The sequence below is a fragment of the Dreissena polymorpha genome, chromosome 14 (assembly GCF_020536995.1).
Source record: "Dreissena polymorpha isolate Duluth1 chromosome 14, UMN_Dpol_1.0, whole genome shotgun sequence".
Lineage (NCBI taxonomy): Eukaryota > Metazoa > Mollusca > Bivalvia > Myida > Dreissenidae > Dreissena > Dreissena polymorpha.
In genome coordinates, this window is record NC_068368.1 from 36,225,744 (window position 1) to 36,247,913 (window position 22,170).

The 22,170-nt window shown below is 38.0% G+C and overlaps 1 protein-coding gene across 5 annotated transcripts in view; it reads right to left on the reverse strand.

The window, feature by feature from the left end:
* The window catches only part of LOC127857552 (1-phosphatidylinositol 3-phosphate 5-kinase-like), a 128,292-nt gene that overhangs the window by 76,513 nt on the left and 29,609 nt on the right, over window positions 1-22,170 (reverse strand). For all 5 annotated transcript variants that reach the window (XM_052393989.1, XM_052393986.1, XM_052393990.1 and 2 more), the window contains exons 13-21: window positions 19,771-19,951; window positions 17,975-18,154; window positions 14,616-14,762; window positions 14,284-14,410; window positions 12,960-13,054; window positions 11,001-11,721; window positions 9,694-9,844; window positions 8,593-8,742; window positions 1,170-1,320 (exon numbers count right to left, since the gene is read on the reverse strand). In XM_052393989.1, coding sequence (XP_052249949.1) covers window positions 1,170-1,320; window positions 8,593-8,742; window positions 9,694-9,844; window positions 11,001-11,721; window positions 12,960-13,054; window positions 14,284-14,410; window positions 14,616-14,762; window positions 17,975-18,154; window positions 19,771-19,951 — 1,903 coding nt within the window. The remainder of the gene's footprint in view (window positions 1-1,169; window positions 1,321-8,592; window positions 8,743-9,693; window positions 9,845-11,000; window positions 11,722-12,959; window positions 13,055-14,283; window positions 14,411-14,615; window positions 14,763-17,974; window positions 18,155-19,770; window positions 19,952-22,170) is intronic.

Consider the following 22,170-nt stretch of genomic DNA (forward strand, 5'->3'; position numbering starts at 1 on the left):
TATATAGTGTTTTTAAGTATTGTTACTTTGTTGACGGTTTATGTGACAGATGTTTTATTATTATATTTCCAATTTAAAAATGAATAGAGTTATATATGAAAATTTTGAAATCTTGCATAACTTATCAAATAAAAAATCATTGAATTATATCCAAATAAATTATCCAATACCATTATTATCTATGTATACCCTTTTTACAAATAGAAATTGTTATAATGAATAAAAACAATCTTTTAAAATTATTTTAAAATAAAACAAAATTAATAATAATTAAATGACATATAAACAATAATAAGATATTGCTAATAATAAAAACAAACATCAATAAGCACAGTTATGTTTCAATTGCAAGTAATTTTATGAAAAAGAAAAAAAAGAGAACATCTTAATATGCTTATAATAAAACTTAATTAAAATGTAGAATAAAATGAAATACAAAAATAGAATACAAATAACTATCCAAAAAAACAACATGAGTTACCATTACTGAATTTATTTATTTTTATCTTTTTTCTCACAGGTTTTGACCAGAAATGGTAAAACAAAATCATTTTCCAAATTATGAAAGTATTTGTTACATGAAATATGTAAGGTTGAAAAACTTACTGCAAATAAATAGCTGTTTCTTTGTAAGGCCAATTTGAACAGACGTATTTTTAAGTCATTAGGCATTCAGAGCTACATCTAAGTTGTCGTATATTTACGATGCTAGGAATTCACACTGTAGATTATTGGACGCATATATACGAAGCTAGGAACTCCACTGTAGATTATTTGGACGCATATATACGACACTAGGGCTGAATGGGTTAAAGACCTTTCTTACTGGATTAAGTTTTACAGGCTTCTTTCCAACTGTACAATACAGATGAGCAGCATGCAGCATAACGCCTGAACAGACTGCGAGTTACTCTGGTTATACATTGTATGCTGGATGCATAAAGCCTATACAGACTGCAAATGACTCTGGTTATACATTGTATGCTGGATGCATAAAGCCTATACAGACTGCAAGTGACTCTGGTTATACATTGTATGTTGGATGCATAAAGCCTATACAGACTGCAAGTGACTCTGGTTATACATTGTATGCTGGATGCATAGAGCCATTTTCACTTTGCTTCTGAGCGGGAACAAGTTGAGATTCACTCCAGTATCTATGAACTGACCTGTGTGGTATAATTACTGGCGGGGCGGACAAGTGGTCGGCAGATGAACTCGTCCGGGTCTCTGATGACCACGTTGGCAAGGGGCTCCGGTTTCCTGCTAGGGTCAATGTCCGGGTTCCACATCTGTTTGCGGGCTTCTGACTGCTTCTCACTTTGATCACGTAAACAAAATAATAATAATAATGAAACTCCAGAAACCTTACCAGGTGAGAAATTAGGGTTCACCACCTGCTAGTTGTTTTTTAATTTAAGACAATTGAATTATTGGCTCAATACAATACAATATATGTACATACAATAAAATCACTTCATTAAAAAGGGGGACACAAAAATGTATCTAGTTGCATGAACTACTTGATCTACGAATTAAGAGGCCAACAGTAAAAAGATCATTGTTTGCTGTCTGACAAGCCCGTAAACAAACCAAACAAAAATTATAAGAATATCAGAGAAATTGAAGGATGCTTCTTATTAATGGACTTTAAACGTATGGATCAAGTGAAAGACAAGGAACAAGAAATTGAGCCGATCGTTGAAGATCAGCAGACCAGAAAAATACAGTGACCTAACAGTGAAGTGAAATGATCTTACAATTAATATAATAAATGATAAACATAACATGTGCCGTAGGTAGGCTGTTTAAGCTGAAGCTAGTGGACCAGTATATCTCACCTGAAGCTAGTGGACCAGTATATCTCACCTGAAGATAGTGGACCAGTATATCTCACCTGAAGCTGGTGGACCAGTATATCTCACCTGAAGCAAGTGGACCAGTATATCTCACCTGAAGTTAGTGGACCAGTATATCTCACCTGAAGCTAGTGGACCAGTATATCTCACCTGAAACTAGTGGACCAGTTTATCTCACCTGAAGCTGGTGGACCAATATATCTCACCTGAAGCTAGTGGACTACTACATCTCACCTGAAGCTGGTGGACCAGTGAATCTCACCTGAAGCTAGTGGACCAGTTTATCTCACCTGAAGCTAGTGGACCAGTATATCCCACCTGAAGCTAGTGGACCAGTATATCTCACCTGAAGCTAGTGGACCAGTATATTTCACCTGAAGTTAGTGGACCAGTATATCTCACCTGAAGCTAGTGGACCAGTATATCTCACCTGAAACTAGTGAACCAGTTTATCTCACATGAAGCTGGTGGACCAATATATCTCACCTGAAGCTAGTGGACCAGTATATCACACCTGAAGCTAGTGGACCAATATATCTCACCTGAAGCTGGTGGACCAGTAAATCTCACCTGAAGCTTGTAGACCAGTTTATCTCACTTGAAGCTAGTGGACCAGTATATCTCACCTGAAGCTAGTGGACCAGTATATCTCACCTGAAGCTAGTGGACCAGTATATCTCACCTGAAGCTAGTGGACCAGTATATCTCACCTGAAGCTGGTGGACCAGAATATTTCACCTGAAGCTAGTGGACCAGTATATCTCACCTGAAGCTTGTGGACCAGTATATCTCACCTGAAGCTAGTGAACCAGTATATCTCACCTGAAGCTGGTGGACCAGTATATCTCACCTGAAGCTAGTGTACCAGTATATCTCACCTGAAGCTAGTGGACCACTATATATCTCACCTGAAGCTGGTGGACCAGTATATCTCACCTGAAGCTGGTGGACCACTATATCTCACCTGAAGCTGGTGGACCAGTATATTTCACCTGAAGCTAGCTGACCACTATATCTCACCTGAAGCTAGTAGACCAGTATATCTCACCTGAAGCTAGTGGACCACTATATCTCACCTGAAGCTAGTGGAGCACTATATCTCACCTGAAGCTGGTGGACCAGTATATCTCACCTGAAGCTGGTGGACCAGAATATTTCGCCTGAAGCTAGTGGACCAGTATATCTCACCTGAAGCTTGTGGACCAGTATATCTCACCTGAAGCTAGTGGACCAGTATATCTCACCTGAAGCTGGTGGACCAGTATATCTCACCTGAAGCTAGTGTACCAGTATATCTCACCTGAAGCTAGTGGACCACTATATATCTCACCTGAAGCTGGTGGACCAGTATATCTCACCTGAAGCTGGTGGACCACTATATCTCACATGAAGCTGGTGGACCAGTATATTTCACCTGAGGCTAGCTGACCACTATATCTCACCTGAAGCTAGTAGACCAGTATATCTCACCTGAAGCTAGTGGACCACTATATCTCACCTGAAGCTAGTGGAGTACTATATCTCACCTGAAGCTGGTGGACCAGTATATCTCACCTGAAGCTAGTGGAGCACTATATCTCACCTGAAGCTGGTGGACCAGTATATCTCACCTGAAGCTAGTGGACCACTATATCTCACCTGAAGCTAGTGGACCAGTATATCTCACCTCAAGCTAGTGGACCACTATATCTCACCTGAAGCTAGTGGACCACTATATCTCACCTGAAGCTAGTGGAGCACTATATCTCACCTGAAGCTGGTGGACCAGTATATCGAGGGCTGCCCGCAAGACTGTCTTAACTGTCTTTTTTGAAATTTTACAGGAGAAGCAAAAAACATCACATTTTCTCCATTCTTATTGTTAACAACAAAATACTTCACATTTTATTACAGAATGGAGAAACAAACATATTTCATATAATCAAAAACATATATCTTAAAAAATAAAATAACTTTGTAGAATTAATTGACTTACTACACTCTTGCGCTGAAATTGGACATGTTCAGGATTTTGATTTCCCTGCAATACTGTAGTAAGTCAAGTTACTACAGTATTGCAGGAAATATTAATGGTAAGGCTTAAGCAATACTTTTTTTTCTCTGCAATACAAAAGTAAGGGTTCTAGAAATAACATTAACATTCTTAAAAAGGAAACTTTTTTTATTTTTTACTTTTTCAACACATGTTACTCTAAAAATTTGCATATTTGCATATATTTGGCATTTGGTGTGTTAATTTAACAAAGTTGAATGGTATTGTCAATATTTTTATACAAATTCCTTGATCCAAGAGTACATGAACATGGAAAATACTGCAAATTGATTATCATTAACCTTATTATCTTAATAGATAGGCAAAAACATTTCATATCTTAAATATTTCATGATTTGCTTCATTTTGTATTATAAAATCATAAGTTTCCAGTAATTTCAATAATTCAGTGCACACATTAGAATGAACTTAAACTGATAAAATAACAATAGTAACTGACAGCAGGCAAATCTTTTGTGTAATAATTTTTCATTTTTTGTTAATGTTAGAAATTATAACATTTATTACTCTATTTTAATATTATATACTTATTAACTGATGTAGTTCTCAGAGATTCTGTAAGAACTAAAACCTATATTTTTTTTACTTTATCAGACATACCTGATCAAGTTAAACAATAATTAAGAAATAAAACTAATTTCTGAACAATGTTTAAAGTATTATTCAAATTAGAATCATAATGTCTAATGTATGTAGCATTTATATAACAAGACATTGTTCTTGTCAATAAGCAACTTAACAGCAAGTAAAGTTGACAGGTCTGTGATACAAATCAACAGCACTTATGCAAATTCATGATTGTATTCTAGTTTATTGTTATCCATTAGAACATACTGGTGAATAATTGTTAGCATTATTCATACATTAACGTCAGTATCATTCTGTATAGTATTTCCATGCTAAAATATGACAGATTTGAGTTACTGGTGAGGTAACAATAGATAATTATCAAATACACCTTTAGACAACCATAAGGCCAACCAGGAGGCGGCTGCAGTAGGCCCCATGACGGCCGCTGATCAGGAAGTCAGCAAAATGGACACGAGTGGTGAGGTGATCCCGACCACCGGCCACGTGGTTCCGGTTGATAGCACCGCAGTAACCAACAGTGAGGTGTCTATTTATCGGAATCCCACTGGTAACAGCCAGTAGGAGTTGTCAAGCTATGATAGCACCGCAGTAACCAACCGTGAGGTGTCTAGTTATTGGAATCCCCCTGGCAACAGCCAGCAGGAGTTGTCCAGCTATGGAAGCACCACAGCAACCAACTGAGAGGTGTCTGGTTATCTGAATCCTCTGGTAACAGCCAGCAGTATTTGTCCAGCTATGGAAGCACGGCGGTAACCAACCCAGAGGTGTCTAGATATCAGAATCCCACTGGTAACATCCAGCAGTAGTTGTCCAGCTATGGTAGCACTGCGGTAACCAACCGTGAGGTATCTAGTTATTAGAATCCCCCTGGTAACAGCCAGCAGGAGTTGTCCAGCTATGGTAGCACCGTGGTAACCAACTGTGAGGTGTCTATTTATCGAAATCCCACTGGTAACAGCCAACAGGAGTTGTCCAGCTATGATAGCACCGCAGTAACTAACCGTGAGATGTCTAGTTATCAGAATCCCACTTAATACAGCCAGCAGGAGTTGTCCAGCTATAATAGCACCACAGTAAACAGCCGTTAGGTGTCTAGTTATCGGAATCCCACTGGTAACAGCCAGCAGGAGTTGTCCAGCTTTCATAGCACCGCTGTAAACAGTTGTGAGGTGTCTAGTTATCGGAATCCCACTGGTAACAGCCAGCAGGAGTTGACCAGCTATGATAGCAGTTTGTAAAGCCTTTGTTCCCCAAGCGTCTGTTGTTGCAGCCGGACCATGTGGTGGTAACAGGCATGCCGATACTGTTTGATGTTGCTGATGTCGCATCAAGCATCCTCGTCCCGCTCAAGTCGCTAGGTTTGTCCTTGGAAAGGCCCGGTAGAGAGCTACCATCTAGTCCATATAGTCCTGTTTCTGTTTCATTAGAGGTCCCTTCCACGGCCCATTTGTCAGGTACGCACCAGAGCGCGGTTGACGGTCACGAAGTGAAGGCGATATCCAGTGGAACTCCCATGGAGACGACGCACCCCACCCTGTCCCTAACAATCTACCTGTTCTGAGTAACACCCCGACCCAGTGGGATCGGGATATCCTGACAAGGCTGTCAAATAGCGGGCTATATGATGTGAGGAGCAATTGGTTTGTATTTAAAGTAGCGATGGCATCGAATACCTATATCGGTATTTGAATACTCGCACATCCATTCAATAGAATACTAGTATTCGAAAATTCGCAATAAACAGTTGGAATGTATTACCTTCTGTTTTCTGCAATGTATAACAGGGACGTATTCAAATTGTTTGTATTAGTCCCTGGTTATAACCATTTGCCGATTACTTAGAAGGTTGTTGCTTTTGTTATCTTTGCTATAGAGTAATCTTATCGTTATGAACTGAATATATGACTGACACTCAAATGGGACACAAATAAAAGGATAAAAACAAGTCATAGAATTGTAATCATTTACATTTTAATTTTCCATAAATTTAATAATGGCGATAACATGTCTGTATAAAAAGTATCATTTCAAAGGGTAATGCAAAATTCATCGCAAATAATTTTAGCGATGACTGCATATTTTTTGTTCAAACCCACATTTATATCATTTGTCAACTATGACTACTTAAAACATTTAATGACTGTTCAAACTGTGATCACATCATTTTTACTATTGTTCGTTAGTCATTTTAAGGCCCTAATTGGCAGCAAATTAACAAACAAGTTGACGCCCTTTCTTTGGGTGTGTATATTGCGACTGCACAATTGATGCTGATAAGAGCACGTTATCAGTTTGACACGACAAGCGTCTTATCAAACATGTTAATCCCTTTTGATTTCGGTTGGCAATTAGTTGTAATTGTTGTTGTAATTAGTAAGCAACTTGCAGATAATTAATTAAAAAGCACAAAATCGATTGAAATAGTAAACTTGCGAATACTAGATGCCAACTCTGCCATTGGAATACTGACGATTCAATCGAATATTCTATTCGATTATTCAAATAGTTTTGCCATCCCTAATTTAAAGCAAAACTTGAGCAGTACGCCAAGATTAATGGCTGGTTGGAAGTGATAGGCTGACTGGCTGGGCTGGTGCCTCACAGGTTACAAAGGCGGTTGACTTTTAGGCATTGCTCACTGAATGGAGAGGGATGGTACCTTACGATGAGCTTATTCAGCGGCTGCAGGAGCGCTTTGGCGCCAGGGAGCTACCCGTCACTGTGGAGGGGTTCCATGTTGCCCATCAGGAAGTAGGCGAGTCCTTAGACAATTGGTCAGATCGGGCGCTAACGCTGTCAACCACTGCGTTTTGTGATATGCCCTAAACATACGCCGCTGAGCAGGCAGTGGCAAAGTTTTTTCAGGGTTTGCTTGACAAGGAGGTAGGCAAGCATGTAAGCCTGCAGTTACCCACATCGATGGTGGATGCAATGCACCATAGGATGAAAATATATAGCCATGTTCAGTCTGCTTGCGCAGTGGCTCTAATGGATCCTCAAGAGGATGAACAAGAAGAATCGAGGTGGGTTCACGAGGTGAAAAAGGCACCCACTCCAGATGTGGTCAGTGGCACGGCGGTCGACAAATAAACCCAGGTGGTTGAGCAGCTGCTGGATGCTGTGGAGCTATTGTCCAACTCTTTTGGAAGTTTGGGTGTTGATCCTCGTGACGGCCTATGAATGTGGTCCTGGTCCTAATGTTTACCAAATTGGAGCCTAAAACAGGCAAAACAATGGTTACCATATTGGGAACCAAGGTTCAAATTTCCTTTGGGATCGAAGTGAGATGAAACGGCTCCAATTGGTGAGAGTATCCTCGGCGGGACATATCGTGTCTTACGTGTGGTGGTTTTGGACATTTCCAGCGTACTTGTTTGACCAATTAATATTTTTTATGTGCAAAAGAACCAATGCTTTTATACCTGCACAATTAATAATTTCAGATTAAGTAATGCTTAAATCTCATATATAATCTAATATTATAAAAAAGTATTAAATTAATGAAACAACGTAATAATAATTTAATAGTCTTAACTTTGGCATGGTTTTAAAAAGGTGCATCAAAAATCTGATCTTGTTGGTATAATATGAAATGTATGAGTTTGAAAATAAATCAAGATGTTGTACAAAACCATTTAAACCATTTTTCAAGATAAACTGATGATGTCATCAACATTATGACATCACATTGAGTTGACTTGAGACTGTATTGCAAGAACAAATACCATGAAGATCAATAAAATGTCTGTGCAATAATGTAGTAAATTGGCTTACTACTGTATTGCATTTATTTTTATTTTCAGAATGAGATAAGACTCTATTGCATCATAGACATATACACTATTTGCTTTAAGAATAAAGCAAAACTTTTTCTTGTAGTGATGTAAAACATGCTAACAGGTATAAAAATGCAAAAAAGTCAATTTTGTAAAAATATGCAGTTAAGACAGTCTTGCAGGCAGCCCTCGATATCTCACCTGAAGCTAGTGGACCAGTATATCTCACCTGAAGCTGGTGGACCAGTATATCTCACCTGAAGCTAGTGGACCAGTATATCTCACCTGAAGCTAGTGGACCAGTATATCTCACCTGAAGCTAGTTGACCAGTATATCTCTGGAGGCAGGTACCTCCTCAGTTCACACCGTGACCCAGTCTCTGTCTCTAGGTATGGCAGCTGGTACTTGATGTATGGAGATGTGGACAGCACCGTATTCTCTAGGCTCTTCTTGAACTTGGTCCTGCAAAGAGTATATACAATTATACATCATACTTACACAGTCGACTCTGGTATGTGATTACAGAAACGCCTTGAGGACAAAAAATGACCTAATCCCTACCCCTCTCCTTACTCTGTTAGCCTGAAATCATTATGTTTACACAGTCACAGTTTGCAAAGCTATTTATCTCTAAAAAGTAGGAAATCAGCTGAAAATAACAGCCCACCTGCGTGTCACCTCTGGAAAAAGAACAATTGGAACAACACCTTACTGGAACAATTCACTTTCAAACAAAACAGCAAAGTAAAGAACCGATTAATAAATTAATTTGTTATTAAAAGAGAGAGAAAAAGAATCAGTTGAAAGGAATGGAATCAGCTGAAAGGCAGGGAATCAGCTTAAAGGCAGGGAATCAGCTGAAAGGAATGGAATAAGCTGAATGGCAGGGAATCAGCTGAAAGCCAGGGAATCAGCTGAATGGCAGGGAATCAGCTGAAAGGAATGGAATCAGCTGAATGGCAGGGAATCAGCTGAAAGGCAGGTAATCAGCTGAAAGGAATGGAATCAGCTGAAAGGCAGGGAATCAGCTGAAAGGCAGGAAATCAGCGGAAAGGAATGGAATCAGCTGAAAGGCAGGGAATCAGCTGAATGGCAGGGAATCAGCTGAAAGGCAGGGAATCAGCTGAAATGAAGGGAATCAGTTGAAAGGGAATCAGTTGAAACAGAGGGAATCAGTAAAACAGGGAGGAAATCACTTAAAAGGGGATGGAATTACCTTAATAGAGAGAATGCGCTGAAAGGGAGGTAACCAGCTGAAAGGGATGGAGTTTGCTGAAAGAGAAGTTAAGGAGAGAATCAGCTCAAACTGAGGCAATCAGCCGAATGGGAGGGAGTCAGCTGCAGGGGTAAGAATAAACTGAAAGGGAGGGTATCACTTAAAAGAGAGGAGAAATCACAATGTATACAGCCCACCTGTGTGTTACGTTTTGTTCCTTCAAGGCCAGTGAAGACTGGAAGATTGACTCATCCTGATTGTTCTGGTACTTAGTCAGCGGGTCAGAGTTGTCGGTCAGTTGGGTGGAGGCAGAACGACGCTGGGGGTTGGGACTGCGGTCACGCCGACCTGAGCAAATGAAATTTGATTGTTTTTTAATATAATATAAAATTACATTACCAAAAAGAAACTGCTTTGTCATGAAAAGAAACTAAGGATTTGGCCACCGTTTACTCTTTTTTTGTGTAGAATTCTTTAACTAAAAACACATATGATTTTTTCCAGAAGATCTAGGTGCCAATCTCAAATTTTAGGGGTCATTTGCTAATGGGTCCATGCTAATTTTCATACAGGCTTGATATTATCTACTATTTATGTCAAAATCGCAATTCTGCGCTTTTCAACCACATGCTAAGTAAGAAATCCATATGTTAACAAGAGGGGAATGATTGACCTTGAGCACTTACCTGAGTTCACATGACGCACACAAATTGCTAAAAATTTGACCTGGTGATCTTATATTTTTCTACACTTGAGCCAGATTCCAACATGGCTTAGATATATTGTCCAGACAAACATTAAGCACCAGCGTCATCAAGATTGAATAAAAACTGATTCCTCTAGAGTGGTAACAAGTTTCTTTAAGATCTACCATGTGATCCAGTTTTTGGATGCATGTGACCCTGATTGAAACTGGGCCTAAACATTGTGTTATTGGCGTTCTTACCAAGTTAAATCAAAATTGAGTAATAAATGTTGCCTCTATAGTGGTAACAAGGTTTGTCTAAGATTTGACCTGGTGACCTAATTTTTGGAAACATATGACCCAAATTCAAACTCAGCCTAGATATTGTCTGAATAGACATTCTGACCATGTTTCATCAAGATTAGATGGAAAATGTGGCCTCTAGAGGGGTAACAAGCTAAAAATTGATGAGGCACATGGCACAACACACACTGGACAATTAATGACTTCAGACATAGGGTGATCATAATGCCTCAACTTGATCAATTGGTTCTAAGTTGAGATTAAAATAGTAATGTAGACAACTAACCTTATCTATTTATGGTAAAAAATAATGAATGATCTTTTTGCTGTTAATTTTTTTTTAACTGCTTTAATCTACTAAACATTATTTTAATCTGCTATTTGTACCATAAACTTCCAAAACTAAGAAAACATCTTCTGTAACATAAAGATGCATCACCTGTTCTAAAATGTGGAAATAGCCTATAAAAAAGTAACATGATGACTAAATGCCATAGTACATGTATCCATACTAACTTCCAGAGGAATGCCTAGATCTAAAGTCTGGTTGGGACTCAGCCCTGTCAAGGGAAGGCCTGAGATCCAACTGTTGACCGCTGCTCTGGTCAGCTTGGTTCCTGTTTAGACCGGTTCCTGTCTCCAAAACTATGCCTGGTCTTTGGGCATTCTGCATAGAGTTAGACCTTTGTTTAGCTGGTAACTGGTTTGAAGATGACCCACTTTCAATGTCGTCATTCTTGTTTGTCTTTTGAAGCACCAAGAAAGAGCCTCTTCTGTCTGACTTTACTGTTTCTGAGCTTGAATTAGTTCCTTCAGTTATTTTGTTATTTGCTGATTGTTTGTCTAATGATGTGTCAGCAGACTCCACATTATCAGAAACAGTATCAGCATTTCTAATCAATGTACTATCATTTTCACCAAAGAAGAAATTTACCCTTTCAGGATTTTTATCATTTTGAACTGAAGGTGGATTTTTATTCTCCACGTCTTTTAGTTCTGTGTCAGTAACCTCTAAATCATTACCCGTTTCTTTATCTTTAGAGTAATTTTCAATTGTATCTTTGGGTTCCTTTGCATTCTCCAGTTTTTGTTTGGGTCTATTTTTCTTTTGGCTGAATGAGAAGTCAAAATCAATATCATCCTTCTGTGGAGGCTTCAAGAACTCATCCATGCAGAAAGCTATTTCAAGTCTTGAGTGGTACGAGGCATATATCATGTAATTCAATATCAATTTAACCTGAAAAAAAACATCAATAAATACATAAAAATTATTACTTTTCACTAAAGCATTAATATAAGCTATATATCTTAAATTAACTTAAATACAAAACAAATATAGATCAACATCTACATAAACAGCTAATGAGTAGCAACTGCTACAATTGATAGCCATTCCTGTATTTCTAACTGTAACAGGGTTTTCACTCTGACACTAATCTTTTAACAATACTAACCCAATCAAGACTGAGAGAAGTTCAGTGTGAGACATACTTTGTGATGTATGAGTGAGTTTAATTACTAACAGTGCATGCTTTTATTGTGAGATGATTTCATAGTCATCTATATAATTTTAAATCATAACTCAAAATTTGGTCACTTGTTTGTAAAACCTTGTAAGAGGTAGTAGGCTTTTTCCAATTGCCACTTTCTACAATAAGTATTGAGGTCACTGGTGAGTGCATTATAATATGTTTATATAATTGTATTTTCTTGAATTGTATTGTATTGCATATTATTATGTATTACAATGAATTATTTAAATTGTTATTATAATTGTCATTTGTTAATTATAACATGATTCTTATTCATGTTTCAGACCATCATTTATACTTTATAGTATTAAAAGCTTGGAACTTGAAACCCTTGCGTTATAAACTCAAACCCCGGCTACATAACAATAAGGGGTTATCTTACGTTTCCATGAAATAAAATCACAGCATTTTGAAAATTTGATTTTGATTTGTCAATGAAAGAGCTAAGGATGCTTAAGTTTAACTTACAATGGTCTATGCTAATGCTTCTATACTAATACAATGTACTCTCAATAATAATTGTAGTTACTAAACCCATTTTATTAAGGATACATTTTTTTGTATTGCCCTGATAACAGTTTGTGAAAAATATATATAAAAGCAATCAAATTCCTTTCTTGCATTGTACAATTCCACCATAAAGTGAAACCATCTGTAAATTGGCATAAATGTTATCTCTGTAACAATAATGTTGATCCATCCTAAAATGGAACATTAATTGCTACTAGACTTGGCTTAAACTAGACTTGGCTTACACTAGACTTGGCTTACACTAGACTTGGCTTACACTAGACTTGGCTTACACTAAACTTGACTTACACTAGACTTGGTTTACACTAGACATGGCTTACGCTTTGTTCAGGTTGGTTGTCTGCCTACTAAAATGGGTTAAGATAACACACACACATTAATATATAAAGTTGAAGCTAAATCCATATGATACCTTTTTCAGTTCGCTAATGGAGCCACCACGCAGTATCACAGTACAGCCAAGGTGGGTGGCACAGCCATCAAAACACACCAGGCTCTTTGTCTCTCCTTAAATTGTAGTCATCCATTTATATGACAAACATTTAATATTAATAAAAATGGCCAAAGGCTTGTAACCTTTTTAACATTTATTTTAGAAAAAAATAACATAAGTGTTATTTGTTTTGGTAACAACAAGAAGACAAGTTAACACTACAGCACTTGTTTGGACTGATGTGTATAGCTGATATTCGGTCATATTTCAACTTAAAAAAGTATCTGTTTTTCAGTTATAAGCAACAATATGGAATTTTATGGCTTTAACAGAATTGTTTGTTTTATAGAAGTGTCTTCTTAACAATTATCCAGTCAAGACTAAAGTGTCGTCCCTGATTAGTCTTATCCAGTCAAGACTGAAGTGTCGTCCCTGATTAGCCTTATCCAGTCAAGACTAAAGTGTCGTCCCTGATTAGCCTTATCCAGTGAAGACTAAAGTGTCGTCCCTGATTAGCCTTATCCAGTCAAGACTAAAGTGTCGTCCCTGATTAGCCTTATCCAGTCAAGACTAAAGTGTCGTCCCTGATTAGCCTTATCCAGTGAAGACTAAAGTGTCGTCCCTGATTAGCCTTATCCAGTGAAGACTAAAGTGTCGTCCCTGATTAGCCTTATCCAGTCAAGACTAAAGTGTCGTCCCTGATTAGCCTTATCCAGTCAAGACTAAAGTGTCGTCCCTGATTAGCCTTATCCAGTCAAGACTAAAGTGTCGTCCCTGATTAGCCTTATCCAGTCAAGACTAAAGTGTCGTCCCTGATTAGCCTTATCCAGTCAAGACTAAAGTGTCGTCCCTGATTAGCCTTATCCAGTCAAGACTAAAGTGTCGTCCCTGATTAGCCTTATCCAGTCAAGACTAAAGTGTCGTCCCTGATTAGCCTTATCCAGTCAAGACTAAAGTGTCGTCCTTGATTAGCCTTATCCAGTGAAGACTAAAGTGTCGTGCCTGATTAGTCTTATCCAGTCAAGACTAAAGTGTCGTCCCTGATTAGCCTGTGTGGAAAGCTCAATATCAAGTCAAGACTAAAGTGTCGTCCCTGATTAGCCTGTGTGGAAAGCTCAATATCAAGTCAAGACTAAAGTGTCGTCCCTAATTAGCCTGTGTGGAAAGCTCAATATCCAGTCAAGACTAAAGTGTCGTCCCTGATTAGCCTGTGTGGAAGCTCAATATCCAGTCAAGACTAAAGTGTCGTCCCTGATTAGCCTGTGTGCAATGCTCAAACAAGGCTCAAATAAGCAGTGCATACCCATTGGCATGGTGAAGTTCTTAACAGAGAACCCGTGACAGAAGCCAACCTTGACCCTCCCCATCAGGCTCTCTATGGAGGCTGCAATGTCTGTGTCGAGTAACCGTGACAACCGCAACATCACTGACTGCAACAGGAGGAAAGAGACAAAAATGTACCAATAGGATAAAATACAGGGAGTACAGTACTATGCTATTCACCACAATAACAAAAGGCTAAAATCAGCTACTTTAGATTTGGGCTGAAGCATTTTGTTAAAAAAATCCCGTAAAGTATACAAAATGACAAGAATTTTATGAACAATTTAAATTAATGAAAAAAAACTCGCTTGCCTGTTTCACATTGTATATGAGCGTGATTCCAGCCTTCAGGATGAAATCTTGGGCCAGACGTGACACGGACTTCTCTACAACAAGAATGTTTGGCTTTGGGGCCAAAGATGTTATCTTCTTGATATTCTTCCACAGGAACTCTTCCTCCTGCAGAAACATGAAATAAGATGTGTGAGAAAAGTGTGAAATAATATACGTAATACACATGTATAATATCTGTGTTAGAAAAGTGAACTACAATGTGTGTGAGACAAGTGCAAAACAATGTGTCAGAAAAGTGTGATATAATATGTCCAAGAAAAGTATACAATATGTGTGAGGCAAGAGCGATTCAATATAATGTGAGAAAAGTGTGCCACTAAGGGTTTTAGAAAAGTGTGATTCAATATCTGTGAGATAAATATAATGCAATATGTGTGTAAATAATGTGATATGATGTAAAAGAAAAAAGTTATAAATATGTGTGAGACAAGTGTGAAACAATATGTATGAGAAAAAATGTGAATATGTGTGAGAAAAGTGTGATCCAACATAAGTTAGACAACTGTTGTACAATAAATGTCATAAAAGTGTGAAAGAAGTGAGAAACAAAATGTGTAGGAAAAGTATGATACAATATTTGTGAGACAAGACCTAAATGACTAGTTTATTTTGGTTAATTGAATTTATTTCCTTTTAAGCGTTTCTTATTTTAGGAACAAATTGATTATAAAATGTTCAGGGTCTTCCCCGGGCCATTTAAGCGCCCCTTGCCGGGGCGCTTGAATTTCGAAATCAGAGTCCCCGGGGTGCTTGAAATTTTCCGATCAGTGTATTCTTCAGTAAAAGAAAGTGGAGATTGTCCAAAAAAATCAAGGTTTCCCTATCAGTGTATCAATATTCCCTGTTTTAAAAAAGCACTCGGTACCTACTTTCACAAGTAATAGCCATAAACACCACATGGGGTAATGGATAATCCACTGATAAGAGAATAGCATGACGCGCGTGTCGATTATTCTAGCCACATTACACGGTCGTTTAAATGCTGACAAGGATGTATCTGGTAACTTTCCAGTCGTCAAACTGTGAAGTTCATCGTCCAATCGGTTACGCGAATGCTTATGAGGGCGGGGTTAACTATCGACCATTATTTTTGATTGACGTCGGGCATGAAGTAAGAGTTTATCGCAGCTTGATTAGCAAGTAGTTGTACCTTTTGAGTAATATAAAACCGGTAATTAGTACAGTACAGAACATTAAAGACGGTTTCGGGCATCATCATCACACATCATCACACCTTTTTACCTATGACTCATAATTAATACGAGAAATTAATTGCAAGTGGTAAACAATTAATTATTATAGCGATTACAATTATGGGATAACAATTTATTTAATTCCAGTACATGTATATTTCAACATGTCCATTTATAGAACTGATTCACCTCGTTTTTCTGACATTTATTCGACACGTAATGCGCTTTAACAAATTTTCGTTGAATTAATTACGCACACTTGTAAATGTTTCGTCCGATAATCGATAGTTAGAAGACTGATGATGGCAACCGGCCGTGATCCTCGTGGACAACGTGAATTTCATGCATAATTCCGTCAAAACATTTATTCGACTCGTAAAGTGTGTCAACAAATTATCGTTGAATTTGTAACGCAACGGTTAATATTTGTTGAAATCTCAAATGGGAATAATTAAATTTGTTATCCGAAACCCATTACCGTAAGTCGATGTTAACGCGTTTTTAATCCGAAACACACTTCCGAATGTAAATGTTACCGCAACGTTAAATATTTTTGCTTCAAATTAGCAGTGCAAATTTATTTTGTGTCGAATCTTTTTCTCAATTAAAAAGAGCGCGAAAATTATGCAGCATGTACAACGTCGCGTCTATTGCATACAAATGGCGTGTATTGAGCGTTTTAACAAGCACACAACAACAGGTCAGGGGATTGACGCATAATCAGAGGCAATATTTCATCAAATCTATAGTCACTTAAAAAATGGCAAGGTTTGTGTTAAAGAAATAACTGAAAGCTTTTAGCGTACATATTTACCAGAAATAGATTGATAAAAACGGAATAAACGGGATTATCGGGTAATAAATAGAGACTTGAAAAATAGTAAGTATACAGTAATAGAGTCGGGTTGAAACGGATGTATTGGGGAATCGTTCGAGTCGGGATTTTTTTGAAGAGTCATAGCGCACCAAATGACGTCTTTTGACGCTGTTTTTCTTTGAGTTATAACGCACCACAGAACGTGAATTGACACGTTAAATTAAAAAAAAATCAACGTAGGGAGGGGACACCCCTCCCGAACCCACCCCCGGGGCGCCTAAACAAATTCCTGGGGAAGGCACTGATGTTTGTTTGTCTTCGGCTGAAAAAGATCTTTTACAACACAGAACACTAAGTCTTGTCTGAACAGATCTAAAAACAAAGTACCTGCACAATTTTAAATTTAAAAGTAATAAGGGATTTGTATATATATATATGGGGAAAAGTGGTCCTACTCTTCAAATATGAGAAAAATAATAATGTATGAAAACCAAATTTGTGGATAACTGTTCTAGGGGTAAGTTTCATTTCTGCGGAAAACTCCATAAATTAAAAGACCTTTTATGTAGTAGTTCAAAGCAACTACAGCTATAGAATGAATAAGTCGCGTTCTGGAAAACTGGGCTTAATGCATGTGCGAAAAGTGTTATCCCAGATTAGCCTGTGCAGTCCAAACACACTAATGAGGGACGAAACTTTCCGCCTAAACGTATATCAAATATTCCATCAAAGTGGACTGCTCAGGCTAATCAGGGAAGACAATTGCACACACATGCATTCAGCCCTGCTGTCACAGAATGAGGCTAAAACAAGACTATTGCCAAGCAATATAATGTCCCCTACCGGCTCCAACATTGTCAGAATTTTTTATTTTTTATTTGTTGCCATTGCTACCAGAATTTTTGACGTAGGAATAAAATGAAATAACTTCCATAAAGTCCATATTGCCATCTATCCATGTTTCAAGTTTAATGTAAAATATGAAGAACAGACAGACAGACAAACAGACAGACAGACAGACAGACAGACAGACAGACAGAAAGACAGACAGACAGACAGACAGACAGACAGACAGACAGACAGACAGACAGACAGACAGACAGACAGACAGACAGACAGACAGACAGACAGACAGACAGACAGACAGACAGACAGACAGACAGACAGACAGACAGACAGACAGACAGACAGACAGACAGACAGACAGACAGACAGACAGACAGACAGACAGACACAGCACAAACCATAAGTCTCCTATGGTGAAACCGGTAGGGGAAAATAAGCCCTTCTCGCTGTCATGAGCTCACCTGAAGTATCTGTGGTTCGAGGTAGGACATCTTGTTCTCCACACGCTGATACTCAATGGAGCCTGCCAGCAGCAGTACGCTGGGGTCGCTGATCTTGTGAGACATCTTTCTGTGTGCTATGTTCTTGTTGAACATCACGCCATGCGTGAGGGCCGTCTGCTCTCGCTTGCCACCTGGGATCTGGAACATATAAAACATATGAGTCACGTTCTGAGAAAACTGGGTTTAATGCATGTGCGTAAAGCGTGGTCCCAGATTAGCCTGTGCAGTCCGCACAGGCTAATCAGGGACGACACTTTCTGCCTTAACTGGATTTTCGTGTAGAAGAGACTTCCTTTAAACAAAAAATACCATTAAAGCGGAAAGTGTCGTCCCTGATTCGCCTGTGCAGTCTGCACAGGCTAATCTGGGACGACACTTAACGCTCATGCATTAAACCCAGATTTCTAAGAATTGTTACCTGGAATTTGTGTGGGCAGATGCAGAGGGAGGGGGGTGGGAAGGAAAATATTCAGTTTTCAAGGATAAATGATTTTCAAAGGAATGAAAGTGTCAGCATGATGAAATGAAGTGTTGCATGCATGAAACTGATCCCGAGGTAAACGGTCAAGGTCACAAGTTCCAGCATGGGTCGATTTGATAATTTTGTGACGGGTTTGATCAGTATAATGAGAGATAATATCATGCGCAAAATTTGCACCCAAGGTTCAAGGTCGAAGTAAAACAAGAGCTGTGTTTGTGAAACACAATGCCCCCTATTGCGCCGCTTTGAAGCCATATATTTGACCTTTGAGGTTGAAGGATGACCTTGAACTTTCACCACTTAAAATGTGCAGCTCCATGAGATACACGTGCATGTCAAATATCAAGTTGCTATCTTCAATATTGCAAAAGTTATGACCAAGGTTAAAGTTTTGGGATAAAATGACAGACAGAATGACAGACAGACAGACAGGCCAACAACAATATATCCCTGATCATTTGATCCAGGGTCATAAAAAAGGTCAAACCTCAGTATAAGATATTCATCCATAAGACTTGGTGGGGAATATCTTTGTCTAGCTTGGAGAACTACCTGCAAGTACCAGACACCTAGGTCCAAGGTATAATATTCTAGGGTTATATCTTTTCTACAGTTCATTCATTCCTAATGTTAGCCTGAATGTCTAGACATTTAGTCACATAATAAATCAAGGCCTTAAAGGGAAATACATCATGAAATAGCTCCAATTGTTAAACTTATCAAGGAGCAGAAAAATAACATTAAGCAGAATTTTTAGCTGAGGAGCATTGCTGATAAGACAAGCAAGCCTAAGAAAGACCCTGACAATACTTTTTTGTAAATATTTTATTTTTAAGTTTTGTTGCTTTTATTCACCTTCATACATTACACATTTTTTGTAAGGTAACATTCTGATTAGTTATTTTAACAATCCGTTGAACCTGCTTTATATATATTACACAATTTGATATAAAACAAGAGATTGTTAAGCAATATGGTCCCCTACCGATGAAACTCCACTATTGTCAGTAGTTTTTTTTCTCCATATATTTGTGTTGCCATAGCAACCAGAATTATTGACGTAGGAACAAAATTAAATGATGTGCATAATCTCCATATTGCCATCTGTTCATGTTTAAAGTTTCATGAAAAAATATGAAGAACTATTAAAGTTATCGCAGGATCCAGAAAAGTGTGACAGATTGACAGACAGACTGAAGCACAGAGCGCAAACCATAAGTCCCCTTCAGTTTCACCAGTAGGGGAAAAAAGTTGATAAAATCTTAGCTGATACCTTCTTGATGTGCACATATTTCCTTATGTCCATGTCGTCCATGTTGTGTTTCACGTCGGGCTTCACGAACATGCTGACCTTGTCCACAGTTGAGATGATGGTGTCCGCCCACCCGCCCGACAGGCCCGCCTCCTGGAGCAGTTGCCGTGTCAACAGGGTCAGGTGCTCATGATGCTCCAGTCTGCAACAATGATATTAGTTGTCAGTTGTGGAAGAACTGGGCTTAATGCATAGTGTCGTCCCAGATTATCTTGTGCAGTCTGCACAGGCTTATCAGGGGCATGTTACTCTTAATGGTATTTTTTGTTTAAAGGAAGTCTCTTATTAGAGAAAATCGAGTTTAGGACTTTGGGTAGTAAGTGTCAGCCCTGACTAGCGTGTGTGGACTGCACAGGCTTATCTGGGACAACACTTTACACATATTCATAAAGCACAGATAAGGTTTAATATTGATCGAAATCAATGGCAAATGAAAATAATTAAAAAAGAGTGCTAAACATGTGTCACCAGACTCGTCTAGCTTACCAACTAGTCTATAATTAACACCACCCTATACCTTACGTGATATGAGATTTTTCCATAAGTATAATGTATTCCTAATGCTGATACATACGGAATATTACGCTAGTCAATTGTTCCAAGATTTGTATCACTCGAGTGGCTTGTGTGATGACGTATCACACGAGAGGCGGAGCCTCGAGTGTGATGCGAAATAGCACAAGCCACGAGTGATACAAACACTTGGAACAATTGACTAGCTTAATATTCCTTTTATTATATACAACAACTAACGAAAACAGTTAACAAATGTATTTTTTAATTTAACAAAACTGACAAAACAATGACTAATTTTAACGGTATGCCATAGTTTATTTAAGATGCGTATGAAAACAGTTTATGTAAATTAACGTGTAAACATTCGAACCGGGAAAACACAGGTTTCCAACACGCTTACCTTAATGCCATCGTTAATCCAATGGTTATAACAATTAAGTTGACAACTTTAATCCGATGTTTATAACAAAAACTTTAAACGATATGCACTTCCACTTCTAGCTTCCATGTCTTTATCGATACTTAATTTAAACCACACCATTTTATTGTATTCCTATCGAAATATGCATTTATGCATGATAAACACACACTCCAAAATACGTTTTTAACACATAGTTTATTGTTAAAAAACACCATGTCCGACATGTCCTTACATAGTTTAGATAAAACTATTGTGTTTTGTCACAGAAATGACGTCACATGATGTACTACGTAATATATTTCGTAATAAAACATATTTCTATTTTCGGTGCGTGTTATGTGACTTAAATGGGTCGAAGTAGTCCGGCTAGTATGGTAATACGGAATTGGAAACAGCGAGTTGCGTAATACGGGATTTTTTATTCCAACGATTGATACAACCTGTATTTTGTTAAAAGCATTAAACAGGTATATAATAAAGTCCAATACTGACTCAACCTGCTCTTATTTAGTCCTATCTGACTAGTGAAATAAGATGAAAAGACATTTTCATGTTTTTTTTTGTCTTCATGGTTTTGAGGATGTTAGAAACTGTATACAGTCTGAGTAATTAATGCATTGATTCTTAGGTACTCATCCTATGTAAGGCCAAATAAGGCCAAATATTGTGAATGAATTGTTTGTTAGGTACTCTTCTTATTAAATGCCGAATGATGTTAACGCATTTGTTCTAAGGTTCTAATTCTTTAAAAAAAAATGCTGTGAATAAATTGGTTCATAGGAAGTCATATAATTTAAGGCCAAATGTTATGAATTAATTGGTTCTAAGGTACTCATTTTATGTAAGGCCAAATGTTGTGAATAAATTGGTACTAACGAACTCATATAATGTAAGGCCAAACATTGCGAGTACATAAGTTCTAAGGAACTCATCCTATGTACTGCAAAATGTTGTGAATGTATTTGCTCTAGGTACAAATCCTATGTAATTCCAAATGAGGTGAATGCACTTATTCAAACGTAATCATCCAATTTTTCAAACGTAATCATCCAATTTATGCCAAATGTGGTGCATGCCAGGGGCGTAGCTTGGCTGCTTTTCAGTGTACGCAAAGGTATGGTAGGGGGGGTCGGGGGCATGCTCCTCCGGCTTTTTTTTATCTCTACGAAGCCGTAGTGCATTCTAGAGAGGTTTCAGACAATATTATAGTGCAAAATATGGCGTGATAAACTCGGATATGATACCTTTTGTCTTCGATTTTAAAACATGATTTTCCTTTACGATTTTTATTCCAGAATTGTCAGGGTATATCATTTAATGTATGTCTAAATAAAACCATGATATGGCATGGTATAACATAGGAAATAACACTTTTGGATGACAGTAACTAAAGCTTTATTTGTATTGTAAAAACACAAATAAAA